Below are 14,941 nucleotides of genomic sequence, written 5' to 3'. Positions count from 1 at the left end.
GACTTGGATTTTACACAAATTGCGAAATTATACCCCGACTTACGCGAATTCGACTTACACGGTTATCGCTCAGTCCCACCTATCGCGTAAGTTTGGGGTATTACTGTACATGGAAATGTAATTCATACATCTAATACAGTACTACATAATGTATGGTAACACATACTACTACGTAGTATTCTGTATTCATTGTATATTTGTCACTCCTTTTGACAAGATCATCTTTTGAGATAACCAGTTTTCCTAAGTTTTGGAGATGATTATCTTAGAGGTTTTACTGAAATATAGAGGAGATAATTTAATTTGAATTTGCATAATTTTATTACTTAGCTTAATCATTACTAATCATAAATAATCAAGTTTGTTTTCTCAAATATTTTGAAAAGAAATAAATTCTACAGAAAAGAATAAAGCAATATTGTGTAAATTTTATTATGTAGTTTATTTATTTAATTATACAATTCTTATTCTTATAATGAAAAAATCATATGTAGAATATATTTTAATTAATACATAATTATAAAAATATATTGAAATATTTGTTTCCCAGGTCTCTTTCTTCCTAGTTTAGTAAAACCTGAAGAATGTAGGGATAAAAATCAAGTTTTAAATAAACCTCTTTGTATTGCTTGGAATAGTTCTGGAAGGAATCATTATATCCCTCTTGTAGGAATTAAAGGAAGTGAGTATCAAAATTAAAGTTAATAATTGATAAAAAGATTTTTCTTATAATTTTAAACCATGTCATATAATTTCTTTGTTTTTCAAATACAAATAAGTGTCACAAATTACAACACTTGGCATTTTACCATCTTTATTCAGTTGATACGCATATTGTTACATGTTTCAGGCTAGTTCTGCCCCTCATCAAATTAACTTTGGATGTCAACAGACTTGAAAATGCTTACACATACATGTAGTACAGCATTTGTAATATCTTAAAAAATTGTTTACACTAAAAATGCACGTTTCCCGACAATAAAAAGATTTCCACGACAATATAAAATCAATGAACATCTGTTTTAAAATTCATGCATTTAATACAGGTTTTAAATCAATATAGATGTATGAATGGATATATTACCTTGTATCTTTTCTGTATATGAGTTTCCTTGCTGTTGAGCTGTATTCATTATGCCTTTTTATGATGATATTCGCTGTTTCTATATCAATAATACTTTTCGTATAATTTGAAACCATGTCATATAATTTCTTTGTTTCTCAAACACAAATAAGTGTCACAAAATGATAAAAAGATGTTTAAAAATTAAAAAAATATTTAAACGTAACTGAATTTTAATATGAATAATTTATTTTCATTTTTAAGATAAAGCAGAAAATATTAGTATTTATTGTTCAAAATTATTTCAGTTTAATAAAATAAATTTTATATAACTTTCTATAGTGATTATAGGTTGAAATGACTATTCAGATTGTTTTAAAACTTAAATTTAAATAAAATTAAAGAAAGAAATTTATATAATATATTTTAAATTTGTTATGAAGTTATTAAGGAGTATTTTTTTGTTTTGTTTTAAATGTTGATTTGATCTAATTTATTTGTTACATAAAGATAATTACAAATAAATCAAGCCTGACATATAGTAATACAGGAGTGCAGAATATTTTCAGGACCCAAAATTTCCTCAAACCCGATGTGATTTGAAGGGAATTCCTCCCTTCTACCTTTCATATTTCTGGCTCTGCAGAAATGGAAGTATCTCAAACAGAGATAACTTCTTTACCTTTCTCTTATTGAACTCTGATGTGTAGAAATTTTATAACTTTGTAAAATTACAAGCTTTGATTTTATACAAAATACAAAGCTAATTAAGTGTAACTCTACAATGATTATTAGTTGAGATAGTTATAAGCTAATGAATACTTGAATCAGGATAAACTAAGATAAGTATAAAAAATTAAAACTTGGCCGACATATTTACATTTTAAAAAAGATAAAAGTATCGTGAATATATAAAAGCTTTTGTTTTTGTTTGAAACTACAGAAGAGAAAAACAAAGAATTTTCTGTATATTTGTGATATTTCTATATTTTTCAAAATAAGATAAGTATGATTGATTAAAAAAATAGTCAAATTGGCTAATCCACTAATTATATTTTCTTCAGACTCTATTATTATTTTATGAAAGGACCAAAAAAAAACTATAAATTTTTGGATTTAGTGACGGGATCTGCTACAAAAAAAATTAAGAATAACATAAAACAATAACCTAAAATAATGTTAAAAAGAACATTACAATTACAATAAGAAAAGAGGAAACAAAGTGAAATACATTCTTTAAGAGCAGTTAGGACACTGAAAATATTAATATTAAAATATCGTTATGCAAAATTCCATTATTACGGAATGACAGTTGTGGTTATTAGCTAATCTATCCAAACATAATAATTTATCAGGTCAGTCCATAAGTTCATGCGTATTTTTATCTACAAAAAAAAGCAACAGAAAATTTTAATTAAATCTTATTTCAATCTATAATGTATTCACCATTATTTTGTACAATTTCTTCCATCTTGATGGTAGCTTTTTAATCCCGTCTTTGTAAAATGATTTCGGTTTTGAATCAAAATATTCAGAAATAGCCTTTTTTACATTGTTCTCATCCTCAAAAGTTTTTCCTTTTAAAAAATTCTGCAAACTCCGAAAAAGATGATAATCACTGGGAGCAATATCTGGCAAATATGGTGGATGAGGTAAAATTTCCCAGTTGAAGCTTTGGAGTTGAGCAGTTGACGTTGTTGTCAGTTAGCTATTGACAGTTCATGTGGTATCCATTTTCCTAGCTTTGAAACTTTTCCGATTTGTTGTAGATGTCTATGAACAGTTCCATGGGATGAATTTAAACGTTCCGCAATTTCATCAACTGTTAAAGATGGTTCTGCTTCAACTAGTGCAGAGAGAGCATCATCATCAAAGTCAACGGGTCTTCCAGTACGAGCCTTATCCTCCACACTAAAATCATTATTTCTAAATCTTTCAAACCACTTCTGCGCAGTCCTTACACTAATTACAGTTTGATTATGAACAGTATTTAATTTTTTGGCTGCATTTGTAGCATTCTCATCACTTAAAAATAAAAAGTATAAAACATGTCTCTTATATTCATCTGTTACTTCCATTTTAACAAAAATAAACAACTGAAATGTTCCCAATTCTGAACAGTATTATATGAATGAGATCCAACTTAACACTTCAGTGTAAAAAATATCATATTAGACTGGCATTTTTAACAGCAAAACAAGATTTTTCTCAAGGTCATAAAATACCCACAAACTTATGGACTGACCTGATATTTGTAATATTTTACTATGAATGAAAATCAATTTTAAATGATTTTTTTTTTATGAGACATGGCTTATTAATACAATGCATAATTTTATCTTTTAATTTTTTTTATTTCAAATAATTTTGCATTTCAGAAGTGTTAATTAATAATTTTAGTTTGTGACATTAGAAAATCAATATCTGACATCACATGTATATGACATATTTTAAGTAAAAAATCATTTTTAAATTACATTTTTTTACATAACATAAATATTCTAAAGAAAGTAATTATGAAAATTCAAAAGGTCAGTGAATAAATAAAACAGAAAATTTTTTTTACAATAACCCAGTTATTTTATCATGTAATTTGTATAATTTTTCATCTTTACTGTTACATAAAACCAACAAATTTCATTTTCCCCATCAACAGATTTTCATTCATTATGATGCATGTTCCTCATAAATGTTCTGTGTTTATCATCATCATGTCTATATGTTCTGATTTGCTTTTTTAAAAATTGTAAGATTCTGGTCATCTTTTGTTATCTGTTGAGCTTTATTTTTTGTCACTAATATTAATATTAGTAAAACTTTCATTATTTTATTTATTTCATCTATCCACTATTTTCTTCTTTTACTGTCTTCTGATCATGAATAAATGATTCCATTAATTCTTAAGTTTAATGGAAAAATACACTTTAAGAATTATTTTCATATTAATTTGCTGATTATCAATAGATTTATTATCTTTAAATTATTTNATGAAAATTCAAAAGGTCAGTGAATAAATAAAACAGAAAATTTTTTTTACAATAACCCAGTTATTTTATCATGTAATTTGTATAATTTTTCATCTTTACTGTTACATAAAACCAACAAATTTCATTTTCCCCATCAACAGATTTTCATTCATTATGATGCATGTTCCTCATAAATGTTCTGTGTTTATCATCATCATGTCTATATGTTCTGATTTGCTTTTTTAAAAATTGTAAGATTCTGGTCATCTTTTGTTATCTGTTGAGCTTTATTTTTTGTCACTAATATTAATATTAGTAAAACTTTCATTATTTTATTTATTTCATCTATCCACTATTTTCTTCTTTTACTGTCTTCTGATCATGAATAAATGATTCCATTAATTCTTAAGTTTAATGGAAAAATACACTTTAAGAATTATTTTCATATTAATTTGCTGATTATCAATAGATTTATTATCTTTAAATTATTTCTTAAATAATAATAATGTTGAAAAAAATATAAAACTTAACACATTACTTGAAAGCAAAATTGTTCATAAAAACTGTTAAAACATTAAACCAGAGGAAAACTAATATAGTATTATATCTAACAAAAAGTTGTTGTCTCCTGTCATTTTTTAAACTGACATAGGAAAATAAGATTAATAAATAAAACATGTGCTTAGTTCTTTCAAAGAAATTTTGTAGAAATAAACATATTAACAAATTTATGGAATAATATCATAGATAATTTAATTGGCTGGACATAGTATATTGGAATTAAAATGACAATTGACTGCAACTTTTCGTTGTGCAGTACAGTAAAGTATGTAAACCAGAAATTCAGTTTAGAAATTTTTTCAATAATTCAGTACTTGAAGTGTGCAATGCCATAATGTTGTAAATTTTTCAACATTATGGCATTGTAAATATGGCATCTCCCAAAAAAGAAATTTTTCAGGAGAGGTAAAAAACATTTTCTAGTGAATGAATTCATTTCAATTTTACAATAAAATAGTAACAAACTCATTAGGTTACAAATTCTCTGGAATATCAAAATGATGTAAATATAAGCTGTTATGACATTTCATGCTTCACTTAACATTAAAATTAATATTAAAAAAAATTATACTGAATATATTTTAAATTTATATTAAAGTCATTATACTACAGTTTGAAAATATAATGTATATAATATATATATATTATTTTATTTAACAATGATATATAAATGTCTATAATCTATTCTGTTGTAGAAATACTTCCAAAATTACCTCGTCATTTGATTCCTAAAGTTTGGGGTGTTCCTCAAAATTTAATTGATAAATACATGGAATTTGATGATTGTGGCTGTTGTATTATTGGTGGTGAAAGAACTCTAGGTGATCAATATATATTAAGATTAGCCTCTGCAATGGAAGAAGTTTTTATGGAAAAATACAATGTTCATCCAGCTTTAGTGGCAGATGTACATCATTATGCATATCAAAGAACTGGTATTTATTTTATTTAATGTTATTATTTTTAGACATTTTTATATAACAATTTTAATATTTAAATAATAGTTATTGTAAACAAAAAATGTTTTTTTTTTACATTTAAATTTTTTGGGACACTTTACCCACAATTTTTTGAGTATGCATGCAAGGGAAGTTGCATAATGATTAGAGAAGTCAGAGAACAAAGGTGTCCTCTTACATTTGTAGTTTGCAAATAAAGATTTTTTTTGTATTATTGCAATTCAGTAGCCTCATTTGTGATTTATTGTGCTTAATTTACATCCCGTTGAATGGTATCTCTCTGATTAATAATTTGAGCAATATGGCTGAAGGATTAAATATATTAATATATTTGATAATGTTTATGAAAAAATTACTCAAATTTATAACATTAGTAATTCTTTTACATCCAATTATAGTTTTTGTGTTTTCATAAAATTGTTGCAGATAAACACATACAAAAAAGTTTGTACATACACATATGCATGTACATACATATACAGTTGTTTACAGAAATTGCGAAACCAAAAGGTACTATACAATGAAGTGAAGTTTATGTGGTAATTATCTTGATGCTTGATATTTGATAGGTCTAGTGATTAGAAATACAAAATTTTAGGTACAGCAGAAGATATGATGTTTGGTAGAGAGAGACTTAGAGAATCTGACAAGTTAAATTTTAGTCTGTCTCACAAGATCCATTAGAGAAAATTTGGAATATTAATTGGTATAAAAAAGATCTAATCTAGTGGCTACTATAAGGTATGAGACATTAAAAAAGTTGACCTATTATTTTCCATCAAAAAATAAAAAAAAAACTAGACAACTGTTCAGTGTCTGGTATTACCATGTGATATAGTACCAGACAGTACTTGGGGTAAGGATGGTCAGCTAGAAAGTGAACAAAATTTTGCAGACAAATAAAATAAAGATAAAATTTACTTAACATATTCATTGAAATACAATGAAATTGAAATACGATAAGTTCATCAGTTTATAAAAAAAGGGCTATGAACATCTCAAATATTAAATCACTACAAATTTAGCTTGTCATGGTCAACAGCAGATCCTGATCATGCCAACCTAAAATTGTAGTGTATTATGAGAAAAACTAAGTAACTATACCATAAAGTAAACCTGAGGCAATCCTGGACACTATAATACTGCCTATGTAATTGCCACAAATTGGATTGTTTGATTCTAATCAGCTTTGGAAAGCAAGACATTACTTTAGCTATGTTTTTGATGTATCACAAATAAATATCACAAAATACATTATAATCCACACTTATAGAGATATCTAAAATCTGAATATATTATTCAATAAAAATTTAACTGAAAAGTTTCTAAAAACAATGAATTTTCAGCTGGATGAAAACAAAACATGGATGAAAATGCACAAACATAAAAACAAATCCATTACTAAGTGGCTGGCAGGAATCATGACACACTGCCCAACCTTTTATTTTTTTGAAATTTTATGTCTGGCTTTACCTAGTGTCCAGGATTTCCCCAGTTGCCATTACTGACTGTACCTATCAGTAATAACAGCTAATGTATAATGTGGCATTGAATGGTAGAGATCTTAGATGGCTATTTTTAGCATTACATACCATGATATCTTTGTTCAGCTCCAGAGATCATTCTTGATAATTCTGATGTGGTACAACAAACAAGTTGCCAAGCAGTCATGTTTCAGACATTTCAATAAGCAATAAATTGGTCTCACAAGCTAAAGGAAAAGTGTAACCTGTGAGGTCCTAGACATGATCCAAACCTTCCTCCTCAAAAAAGAAATTAATAATAATAATAACAACTTTAATTCTAAAAGGAATTCCTTTTAATAATCCTTTTTTTGTCATTTGAATTTTGAATGGTTTGTACTTTGGAATAATAACTGTCAGGAGGAATTATCTGCTTCCAGACAATGAGGGTTTCAATGTCAACAAACATCTCCATGTTAGAATCAAAGTCAGCATCAAATTACCTGTTGATGTCAAATCTTTCTTATGATCAAAATAGTATCTAATTACACTTAGAAACAAGTGAGAGGTCAATCAAGTCATGAAGAAGAATATTTGAGAGCTATTGAAATGTTTAATCAAGAACCAAATCTATAAAATCCTGTGTCCTTGAATTATAGGGCACTCCTCTCAACTAAGAGGAGAGTGCCCTATGACTTAATAGAGAAGCCTTGCATGCTTTTCTATTGTTAATTATTGTAAACTGCTTAGTATTCTTGTTTTTTTTAATCAGTGGAGTTAACAAAATCCACCGTATGCACTCTCCATTATCTCAGATTAATTTTTAACTTGGTACAGCAACTTAGCATTCTACTGGATAGGTATGCTTTTCAACACCAGGATTTAATTGACCTTTCTTTACCTTCTGGATCTAGAATTTTTCCTCTGTACTTGGATTTTATAAGTAAAACAACTCCCCAGACAAATAAGGAAGCTGATGAAACTGTGACTTTTGTCAGATTATATACAAAACTGAAGGTAGAATTTTAATGAGAATTATGAGCCTTTCTCCTGAATGCACTCGTCCACATACATAACCTTCACCACTTGCACTGTACAAGAAAGTCCTATTCCAGACTCAAAATCAAAATTTTAGGCATCCTTATTGATATTGACTGTGATGATAAATCATTTGATCTCAAACATTCCTTGCACCCATGAGATGCAAAATTTTCTGAATAATCCATGCAGTCAGATATTTTTTGTTGGAAGATGATGCCAGGAAGTCTGCAAGTAAAACAGAACTTTAAAATTAAAATGGTACTAGAGGAGAATTTTTTAAATAATTTCTTTTACCATTGCTAATCATATTCATAACAGTTAATAGTTGATGTGAGTCATATTTTAGATTCTAAAAGCCTGAGTTTAAACTCAATAGCATTTCACACCATAACAATCCATGCTAGGGCTAATGATGCTCCAGGCTAAACTGCAATTTATCAGAAAACATGATGCAGTGTTAGTTAAATGTTATATTTCTCCCAGTGTTTCTTCTTAGGGAACTGCTGCATCACCAATGATGATGGTATAAGGTTGAAAGAAATTGCAATGATGAATGATAAGTGAAAAATCTATCTGCAACAAATGCTGTTGGATAGAGCTTGTAGATATTTCCTGGTATATGACAATCCTCCATTGTCCATTAATGTTCCAATGCTCTGGAATATAAGTGCTGCTCAGCTTGTTCATGTTATGTAACACTTTGCTCCTGACTCCTCATGTTAGTGCATACAACCTTCTTTCCACTGGCACTATATTTGCAGCATTGTCATTTGCATATCTTCCAACATGAGTGGAAATATTGCAGAAAAATAAGCCATCTTATTGAAGTTCCACAATCCTGTTTTGCTTCAAGCAAAAATGTGGCATTCACTAACAAAGTAACATGCTAGAATTAGGGTGACACAATTATAGATACATAAGCTATACTGTTTATATTTATATCTTCAACAGAATAGTTAAGTGGATGTGGCTTGCACACAAATTTTGCATAATGTACTGCTGTTGTAATCATTTTCATTCCCTAACATGATCTAGCCATCATGCAAATTTCCAGCCAGTTTGACATGTTCTTGGTACTGTAATTTAATTTATATAAATTGTGTATGTGTGTTTAGGTATAAGTGTAAGAAGCTTCAATTATTATCTGAATAATAATATATATAAGAATTTGTATTACAGATGTATTACAAGAAGTAATATATCTATATAAAAAAACAATACAGAAAATATTTTAAGAATTAGTTTGAATGCTTTCTGATCATTTATTTTTGTTCATAAACAAACAAATATCTCATGCCAATAATTCATTCTAAAGAAACTAATAGAAATATTCTTATTTAGAAAGATATTTTTTTATGATATGATGATGATTATTATTATTATTAATTTCTTTATATTACATTGAAATGCAATGCAATATAAAAGAAATTATTACAAGTTTTCTTATTTTGATCAAAATGTAATTTTTATATTCAGTTGACAAAGTAATAACTTTGTCAATTGAATATAAAAAAAATAAAATTTTTTAAATTATAATTTTTGAATTTTATTATAATTGAATATTGGAAATATCTATAGATAAGACTTAATTATGATTATTAAATAAAAACGTTTATCAATTATTAAAAATATAATGAGTAAAGAAATTTAATGAATTTTGTATTTTAGGTATTGTTGGTGCAAAACCACAAGTTGTAATACAAGCCACACAACAAGCCGTACAAGAAAAAAGACTATATCGTTGTTTATTATGTGATGGTATTTGTGAACAACAGTGTTCTCATGATTGGTTTGTTAAAGGAGGCTCTTTGTATAAAATTGCTCTTTCTTCACATGGACCTCTGCAACCTAATAAACGTTATTGTTTTAGTCATAGAGGTATTGAAAAAGTTTCAAGATTTTAAAACATACTTAAAAATATATTTGTTTAGCCTTGAATTTAGTTATTGTATTAATAGTTATTGAAAAATGGGATTATTTTGATGAACTATATCTTTTCTTAGAAAACATCTTATAAATTGTTTTAATAATTAGCAAATCTTTACAATTCCTGTAAATTATTATTTTTGTTCTAAAATATAGATACTTTGTTTTATTTCTAATTTTGGAGGCTAATTCTATTTCAACATGTTTTTACCATCTAAATAAGAAAATTTTGAGCTTTATGTATGTGAAAATAATTTCTGAAAATACCAATATAAAAGTTTTCTTCGGAAAAATGTGTGTTTTAGTTTTTAATAAGATTAAAATTTTATTTAATTATGATTGTAGAAGTCATTATATTGTTTGAGAAAATAAAATTATTTAAAATATAAATTATGAGAAAAACAACTATCTTTTCATAATTGAAACTGTTAAGATTCATTTTGGTATTTTCATAATTTATATTGAGAATTATTTTATACTGATTGTTACTTTTGTTTTTGTCTTGTATTTTTATTGTATGACCTGTAATTTAATTACTCTTGGCAAAATTTAATGTTTAATATTCAGAGAATTTCTACTGGTTTCTTTAATACTTGTAGCATCAATTCTATGTAGGCTGTTTTTTTTCAAGCTCTGATAGTCCATAAAAAAAAGACAAGTGTAAATAACAAAATGAATTTATTACCAAAAGTTAGGTACAAACATGGTTACTTTTCAACATAATCACCGTGAAGATTGAGGCATTTGTCATATCTGTGGATGAGCTTTTCCATCCCCTTGTCATAGAATGTTGCCGCCAGTGACTTGAGATGGGCCCTAACATTGTTTTGAAGATTGTCATTAGTCTCAAACCTCTGCCCTCTTAGTCACTTTTTCTGTTCAGAAAAAAGGTGGAAGTTGCTCGGCGCTAAATCGGGGCTATACGCTGGGTGTTTAAAGGTGGTGAAGACTTCTACCTCTTTTCTGAACTGAAAATGTGGCTAGCAGGGCAGAGGTTTGAGACTAATGACGATCTTCAAAACAACATTAAGGCCCATCTCAATCACTGGCNGAAGTTGCTCGGCGCTAAATCGGGGCTATACGCTGGGTGTTTAAAGGTGGTGAAGACTTCTACCTCTTTTCTGAACTGAAAATGTGGCTAGCAGGGCAGAGGTTTGAGACTAATGACGATCTTCAAAACAACATTAAGGCCCATCTCAATCACTGGCAGCAACATTCTATGATGAGGGGATTTCAAAGATCATCCACAGATATGACAATGCCTCAATCTTCACGGTGATTATGTTGAAAAGTAACCATGTTTGTACCTAACTTTTGGTAATAAATTCATTTTGTTATTTACACGTGTCTTTGTTTTATGGACCATCGGAGGTTGAAAAAAAAACACCCTTGTATCTCAATCAGAATGCATTGTTTTGCTTTGAAATATTTATCTGATTTTTTTTTTTTTAAATTATGAATTATCTTCTCTCTCCAGTACAAAATTTCTATATTATTATTCAGTATTGGAAACAAGCCAATATTAGTCCTTTACTGTTAATTAATTTGTCTTTAGAAGTGATTTTCTTATTCAATTGTTATTAAATGATAAATATTCTGATTTTATTTATAACTTCAGTTAATGAATGGTTTTAATAATAGGCTTAATGCAATCTTTTAGATACCAATAATAATATAAATAGCAGACAGAAATAGTGTTTATTCAGATGATATTTATATTTATATGTAGCCAATGATAATTATAAAATTTTATTTTAATCTATAAATATCTCTTTGTGCAACAACTATTAATAATACGAATATTTAGTGCAAATATCAGAAATCAGAAAAAGTTTATTGTCTATTGGGAATTACTTCCCTATTACAAGGGGTTGTAGTTTCATGTGTCCATATTTATCTTTAATAAAACAATATTTTTCCATTAATTATTTAATTTGCACTTATTACTCGCGTACATATTCACATATTCTTTAATTTAATTTATTTTGTTATTATAAGTTTCTATTATTTTACAAAAATAATTATAAATATTATATAATTCTTTTTTACTCATATTGTTAAAATTTTTTAACAATTCTATTAGCGAGTTGCATTTATAAGTGCTATTTATATCATAATGTTCACGAAGTTCCTTTAACTTTGGACATGTTAATATCAAATGGTAAGGTGTTAAAACGTCAGCATTACATAAAAAACATTTAGTTAGTAAACTTATATAAGTATTGTTAACATACAGCGAATATTTGTTTAGACGAAGTTGCATTATAAATCGTTTTATGTTCAAATTTACCGATTGCCATATATATGATTGCATTGAAGGTATTTCAAATATATCCAAGTACCACGAGTGATATTTACTGCTATAAAGAGAGTCCTGATCTTTTGTTATAGATTGAGCTATAGCTGATTCTAACATCAATGAATAACCTGTTTTCCAATCTTGAATTTTATCTTTAAATAATAGAACTGATACTCCAAAGGAATTGAAGATAGTTTGCAGCTTGTTATACCATAGTTGTTTATTTTTTTGTAGTTTACTTTGTCTAATATTTTCATGGTATAAAATAGTTAAATTATTATCACATTTGAAATTAAGTTTGTAGAAGAATTTGATAATTCGCTTTAATATAAACGGGAATAACCATATTCGATTAGTTTCATGACGTAGTGCATATCCCGGTACTGTTCTTTCTATGTGAAATAGTCTGCGTAGATAATAAATGTGGAATTGTTCGAGTTGGTAGAAATAGTCCAAGCACCAAATAGGACTGGCGTAAAATAACATTGGATTAATAATCGAGCTGTAAAGTTTCATATGTATTCTTAAATCTGAAGTTTTTAATTTGCTGCACAAAAATAGAAGGTTATCTATTGCTTGTTTAACTTTATTTTTAAGTTTAGATATATGCGATTTAAATGTTAGATTCCAGTCGAAATTAACTCCTAGGTAATTTATTTCATTCACTGTTTGTAGTAAAATTTTTTCGAGATAAATTTTTGTTTCATTGATGGATATTTTACTGTTATTCCGAAAGATAATTATTTTAGTTTTGCTTGGATTAATTGCTAAATATTTGGACTTGAAATACAAATTTATTTGGTTTATTTTCCTTTGGAGTGAGATTTTTGTCGGTGCTATCACGACCAGATCATCCGCAAACAATATATAATGGAATGCTTTATTTCCTATGATTACTCCATCATCTGCTTCAGAGAAAAGATAATCTATATCTGCCAGATAAAAATTAAATAGATATGGAGATAGTGGGTCTCCTTGAAGTACACCACGTGAATGCCTTATTGGTGGAAGAGTATTCTTATTTTGCTTAATCTTTATTTTGTAATTTTGAAATAGTAATGCTATTGTTTCTATAAATTGGGAACTTGCACCATTTTCCTTAAGTTTTTGTTGTAGTAGTGGTACATATACTGAGTCGAATGCCTTTGTTATATCTATAAATGCTGCATATATTTTTCTATGTTTTTTAACTAAATATATTTGAATAATCATCATTAAGGTAAATATTGCAGATTCGGTGCCTTTATTTTTTGTATAAGCAAACTGAAATTCTGCTTCCAACTCATAGGTTTTGATCCAATGTTGAAATTTTATTGCCAGTATCGATGTAAAACATTTTCTGAGTGTAGATAACAGAGCTATAGGTCTATAATTTTCTGGAGACATTTGGTCTCCCTTTTTGTATATCGTCGTCATTATTATTGAATTCCATGATTCAGGATAGGATAATGTTTTGTACATTGTATTAAATAGTTTCAATAGTTTTATTTTGGATTCTATTGGTAGAATTTTTAAGAATTTAGATGGTATATTATCGTCTCCAGGGGTAGTATTGTTCTTGGTTTTTTGAATAACTTCCTCCAATTCGTTCATAGTCATATCAGCATTTAAATACTCATCACTATAGTAATTTTTTTCCGTTGGAATTTTTATGTTGTTTATGATGAATTTTTGATAGAATTTTTTCCAGTTTTCAAAACTTATTCCAATGTTACTACTTCCTAAATTATCTTTTGTTCGAAATCTTTTGATAGTATTCCAAAATACTTTGCTATTATTAGTATTATTAATCAGATTTAATTCAATTCTGCGAAGGTAGTTTTTCTTTTTTGTATTAATTAAGTTATTATAAGTTCGTTTGGAATTTTTATAATTAATTAAATTTTCATGATTAGGATTTTGTCTATACATTTTTAATTTTTGTTGCTTTCGGAGTTTTCCTTTGTGACAATCACCATCATACCAGATTTTTATATTTTTATTTTGCATATATTTTTTATTTTTGCTTATTATTATGTAATCATTCATTGTATTTATGAATGTTTTATATACTTCTTCACAATTGTAGTTAGTTACTTCCGGCATATTTTTTAATCGAGTATCAATTTCCGATCTATATTTATCCAGTTTATACTTTATCTTGAAGTTGTAATTTTCTATATTATTTAAATTCTCAGAAGGAAACAAGCGAAATTTTGCTATTGTAGGAAAGTGGTCTGAACTATCAAGATTCGTAATTCGAAATTCCACACAATAATCCAAAAGTTGTTCAGAACAGATAGTGAAATCTATTGTCGAAGCACCCATATTAGTTAAACAAGTGTGTTCAGCAGGAATATCCTGTTGCATTCTACCATTCAGTAAAAATAATCTGTGTTCCTTTAGTAACTCGATAAGATATTTTCCCAATCTATTAGTTTGCTTATCTTTTGAAATACGATTATTAGTTATGCATTGATTGGTTCCTTTATATTTTGAGTCTGTTAATTCACCAATCCTTGCATTAAAATCTCCCATTATTAAGATGAGTGGAGAAATATGTATCCAGCTTTCTAATACTTTGAAACAATTTTTTAAATTATTTAAATCATCAGGCTGAATATATGCTATTAATAATGTTATGAATTTATTAATTTTATCTTCTAAGATAGTCTTCAGTGGTG

The 14,941-nt window shown here is 27.5% G+C and overlaps 1 protein-coding gene across 1 annotated transcript in view; it reads left to right on the top strand.

The window, feature by feature from the left end:
• The window catches only part of LOC111629898 (deubiquitinating protein VCIP135-like), an 86,898-nt gene that overhangs the window by 34,786 nt on the left and 37,171 nt on the right, over positions 1-14,941 (top strand). The window contains exons 4-6 of the mRNA XM_023373826.1: positions 551-682; positions 5,286-5,525; positions 9,722-9,931. Coding sequence (XP_023229594.1) covers positions 551-682; positions 5,286-5,525; positions 9,722-9,931 — 582 coding nt within the window. The remainder of the gene's footprint in view (positions 1-550; positions 683-5,285; positions 5,526-9,721; positions 9,932-14,941) is intronic.

This window comes from Centruroides sculpturatus, unplaced genomic scaffold (genome assembly GCF_000671375.1).
Source record: "Centruroides sculpturatus isolate CEXI.00-Female unplaced genomic scaffold, Cexi_2.0 scaffold528, whole genome shotgun sequence".
Lineage (NCBI taxonomy): Eukaryota > Metazoa > Arthropoda > Arachnida > Scorpiones > Buthidae > Centruroides > Centruroides sculpturatus.
This window is presented reverse-complemented; position numbering and strand designations above follow the sequence as displayed.